Genomic DNA, 5000 nt, shown 5'->3' on the forward strand with positions numbered 1-5000 from the left:
GTAGCCTACCATAAGGCATGAATCAAGCTGGCGCCAAGCCTTTCTGAAAGAGATGGAGATGGAGGTGGATCACAAGATAGCCTACCTCAGATTAGGCTACCTGTGTGACCTAGGAAAGTGTATTTTCCGCTCTTTCAATGGGTTGTCTCAGTTCGATTGCGAAAATATTCAAGCAGTTTAACAAGATGGGATTTCGTGTTTTAACGTTTGTGCTCACCTTTCTTTGGAAAGACGTTTATTAGCAGCTGTTTCCCCTCATTTTGATCTCTCTCTTTTTCCTGTTTTGGCCTTTGTTTTTTGGTACTGTAATCCGACTTGGTTTTCTTGGAGAAAGTCATTGCACCAGCAGCACAACAATTAGCGGTCCACTACTAGCGATGCTCAACTACGTAAACAAAATGAGATACCTTATGAATCGTTGTGCAGGTGGACCAAACCATTTTGCGCTTTAGCAAGGGAGAGTGAGAGTGACCCGTAATGTAACTGTTTGTGTTTGCATGTTTGAGTGTTTGTGTGTATAATGTAACTGTTTGTGTTTGTATGTGTGTTTATGTGTGTATAATGTAACTGTTTGTGTTTGTATGTTTGTGTGTATATGTGTGTATAATGTAACTGTTTGTGTTTTCAGGGGCAATTCCACTGTTGGAGTATAGAACTTGAAATGACAAAGCAGTGTGATAATATTGTTTGTTTGTGTGTGTATGTACTGTATGTATCTGTATGTGTGTTTGATTGTATGGTGTGTGTGTGTGTGTGAGTTTGTGTCTGTGTGTGTGTGTGTGTGTGTGTGTGTGTGTGTGTGTGTGTGTGTGTGTGTCTCAGGTATGACTACATTGAGGTGTATGACGGAGCGGATGACAAGGCGACTCTTCTCCTGAAGCATTGTGGGAAGATCGCCCCTGGGCCCATCCAGTCGAGCCAACAGCAAGTGTTCATCCGCTTTGTCAGCGACTATGAGACAAGCGGGGCCGGCTTCTCCATACGCTACGAGATCAACAAGCTGGGTGAGCACGCACACACCACACACACACACACACACACACACAGTGATGTAGTCAAGACCACATCACCACCAAAACCAAAGCAGGACGAGACCAATTCGAGACCAGAGACAGACTCTACACCACATGACATGACTTACTATGAGATGTGGAACGTACAGTAGGCACCATATTGGGGCTTGGTAAATCATTTCAACTATATATCAGAGTACATACAGGATGCCTTTCTTAACACTTCAATACAGTATGCCAGTATTCTAATACAGTATGCCAGTATTCCAATACAGTATGCCAGTATAGAGTCCCGAAGCCATGATGTAGCGTTGCCAAGGCAGCAATTTCACTGGATCTAAACAAATCAATCTACCATTAGAAATCACCATAGCGGTGGCTTTCTTAATCTATTTAAATAATTTTACAACATTTCTAAGACGTTAGTATTTTTTTTTTACACTTTAGGAATCACATACTACAACATATATTCATACCAACACAATCAAATTTGTGACTACAGAGTTTTATTTTAGCATGGGTTTCCTCCGTAAAAGAGACCTGCATGTAACTCAGCATTTCTCAAACTGTGGGTCGCGACCCACTACTGGGTCGCAGAGACATGCCAGGTGGGGCGCGAACTGACGTGAAAAACAGGATTTTTTTAATTTTTTTTTTTTATTGTAGCCTGGGCCCAGGTAGCACCTGATGCGCAATGGACGCACTGTGTTATTCACAGGGAAGCGCTTGTGTCAAGGCAGCTTAGTTAGTCCAGACCTACATGAGATTTTGAACGTTGTTGTGAGAGTGGTGAATTTCATCAAAACCCGGCCCTTAAAAGCGTCTCTATTCTCCGCACTTTGCGAAGAGATGGTAGCTGACCAAAAGGCTGTACTGTTTCACAACGAGGCAAGGTGGCTTTCCCGAGGTAAAGTGCTGTCGCGCGTGTTTGAGCTCCGAGTCACCTCTTCTTGGAGGAAGAGCGCATGTTTGAATCTGCAAGCACGTTCACTAATGAACATTTCTTGACGAAGCTGGCCTATATTAGCAATATATTTTATATATCTTAGCGATACATTTGAGTTAAATGTCCAGTTACAAGGCAAAGACAAGCACCTACCTCACCTAGCAAATAAGATTACTGCATTCACCAAAAAAACTTGAGTATGGGACAGGCGCCTCGATCGCCAGGGCCGTTTCAAGGAATTTGGGGGCCCCAAGCAAAATGGACATGGAGCCCCCCCCCCCACCGCACGCATAGCCATACAGTTTAAGTTCACCCACAGTTTATATAAACACAAAATTTTGACAGTGCAAATACTGCAGTTGCATATATATACTGTGCATTAGTTTTGAACATTTTGAACATTTGAACATTTGCAAAAACACCACCGTACCATAAAATACAATATAAATGTAAAAAAGTGCACAATAACTAAATCCAACATACTTAAACACACACACACACACACTCACATTAACATTTTTCAGTTCTCACAAAGTCAGAAAATAAAACACTGCCATCTTATGCAGAAAAAGGATGCATTGTTCAAACTATAAAGAGTGCAGGTTGTATAGCAATTTAAAAATCCAACATAAATACAAGTACACACACACACATAAACTAAACACACAACACTAAACACACTTAGCACAACACTAAACACACTTAGCACAACACTAAACACACATTAGACACAGAAATCTAACATAATGTCACTTTGCCTCCACCCCCTCTCTCTCTCTCTCCATCTCTCTCTCCATCCCTCTCTCTTTCCATCTCTCTCTCTCTCTCCATCTCTCTCTCTCGCTCCCCCCTCTCTTTCTCTATCCCTCTCTCCATCTCTCAGCTCATACGGACTGCTCGGCCAACCTGACGGGTCCGAACGGAGTTCTGCGTTCGCCGGGCTTCCCGGAGAAGTACCCCAACAACCTGGCGTGCAGCTACACGGTGTGGGCCCCGTCGGGCGAGGAGATCCAGCTGCTGTTCCACGCCTTCAGCCTGGAGCCCGACACCACCCCACCCACCGGCGTCACCTGCCGCTTCGACTGGCTCGAGATATGGGATGGATACCCACTAGGTAAGGAGGGGAGGATGGAGAGAGAGAGAGAGAGAGATGGAGATGGAGAGAGGGAGAGAGACAGAGAGAGAGAGAGATGGAGAGAGGGAGAGAGAGAGATGGAGATGGAGAGAGGGAGAGAGACAGAGAGAGAGAGAGATGGATACCCACTAGGTAAGGAGGGGAGAGGGAGAGAGAGAGAGAGAGAGATGGAGATGGAGAGAGGGAGAGAGACAGAGAGAGAGAGAGATGGATACCCACTAGGTAAGGAGGGGAGGATGGAGAGAGAGAGAGATGGAGATGGAGAGAGGGAGAGAGAGAGAGAGAGATGGATACCCACTAGGTAAGGAGGGGAGGATGGAGAGAGAGAGAGAGAGATGGAGATGGAGAGAGGGAGAGAGAGAGAGAGAGAGAGAGATGGATACCCACTAGGTAAGGAGGGGAGGATGGAGAGAGAGAGAGAGAGATGGAGATGGAGAGAGGGAGAGAGACAGAGAGAGAGAGAGATGGAGAGAGGGAGAGAGAGAGAGAGAGATGGATACCCACTAGGTAAGGAGGGGAGGATGGAGAGAGAGAGAGAGAGATGGAGATGGAGAGAGACCCCAAATTCAGCTAGTGTTGAGGCTCAGACAAACTGATAATCCAGCTAATACAACTAATAGTCAGCCTCAGGAACTTGCCAGCCTTGCTCAAACAATTTGGCCTAACCAACTTATAAATGCAAAAAAACTAAAGTACTTATTGTATTGAACTTTGAAACAACAAAGAATTAAAATACGCTGCAATGTTACTTGGCCCTAGACAGAGAGTACACTGTGGCAGACTACCGATCCACCGTCACTAAGATCAGACAGAGAAAAACCTTGACCTGGTACAGATTACGCAATCACAGTCTTTCTGTTGAGGAGGGCAGACACACGCAAATGCCAACTGCCAACTGCCACCTGCCAACTGCCACCAAGGTGCCATAGAAACAGAGTTTCAGTTCTTGACTGAATGCTGCCAATGGAAATATTATGTAATCAATTCTTTCCTATATTCAGAAAATTGTACCCAGACTTTCAATATTTTAAGGACAACCAAAGTCTAAGAATACTAGGCCAGGTACAAGAGAGCACAAGAGTCTCAGCAAGATATGTAGATATGTAAATATATAGATATGTAGATGTGTAAGATAGATATGTAGGTATGTAAGATGTAGATATGTAAGATATGTAAGATAGTAGATATGTAAATATGTAGATATGTAGATAGATATGTAGATATGTAAATATGTAGATAGATATGTATATGTAGACGCTTGCCATAGAGACAGGAAGTCACCTCATCAGAGATGAGAGACAGATGAAGGTCCCCTGTAGACGTGAACACTGCATAGCTGCGTGTTACTTGTAGACGCGAACACTGCATAGCTGCGTGTTACCTGTAGACGTGAACTGTAGACGTGAACACTGCATAGCTGTGTGTTACCTGTAGACGTGAACACTGCATAGCTGCGATAGCTGCGTGTTACCTGTAGACGTGAACACTGCATAGCTGCGTGTTACCTGTAGACGTGAACACTGCATAGCTGCGTGTTACCTGTAGACGTGAACACTGCATAGCTGCGTGTTACCTGTAGACGTGAACACTGCATAGCTGCGTGTTACCTGTAGACGTGAACACTGCATAGCTGCGTGTTACCTGTAGACGCGAACACTGCATAGCTGCGTGTTACCTGTAGACCACTGCATAGCTGCGTGTTACCTGTAGACGTGAACACTGCATAGCTGCGTGTTACCTGTAGACGTGAACACTGCATAGCTGTGTGTTACCTGTAGACGTGAACACTGCATAGCTGTGTGTTACCTTAGGGGCAGCCGTGGCCCACTGGTTAGGGCTTCGGACTTGTAACCGAAGGGTTGCCGGTTCGATCCCCGACCCAGTAAGAAAAATGTTTTGTTCATGG

The 5000-nt window shown here is 44.8% G+C and overlaps 1 protein-coding gene across 1 annotated transcript in view; it reads left to right on the forward strand.

Moving 5' to 3' along the window:
* LOC121693116 (neuropilin-1a-like) overlaps positions 1-5000 on the forward strand; it is a 40382-nt gene that overhangs the window by 8822 nt on the left and 26560 nt on the right. The window contains 2 exon segments of the mRNA XM_042072313.1: positions 823-1004; positions 2843-3073. Coding sequence (XP_041928247.1) covers positions 823-1004; positions 2843-3073 — 413 coding nt within the window.

The sequence above is a fragment of the Alosa sapidissima genome, chromosome 19, assembly GCF_018492685.1.
Source record: "Alosa sapidissima isolate fAloSap1 chromosome 19, fAloSap1.pri, whole genome shotgun sequence".
NCBI lineage: Eukaryota > Metazoa > Chordata > Actinopteri > Clupeiformes > Clupeidae > Alosa > Alosa sapidissima.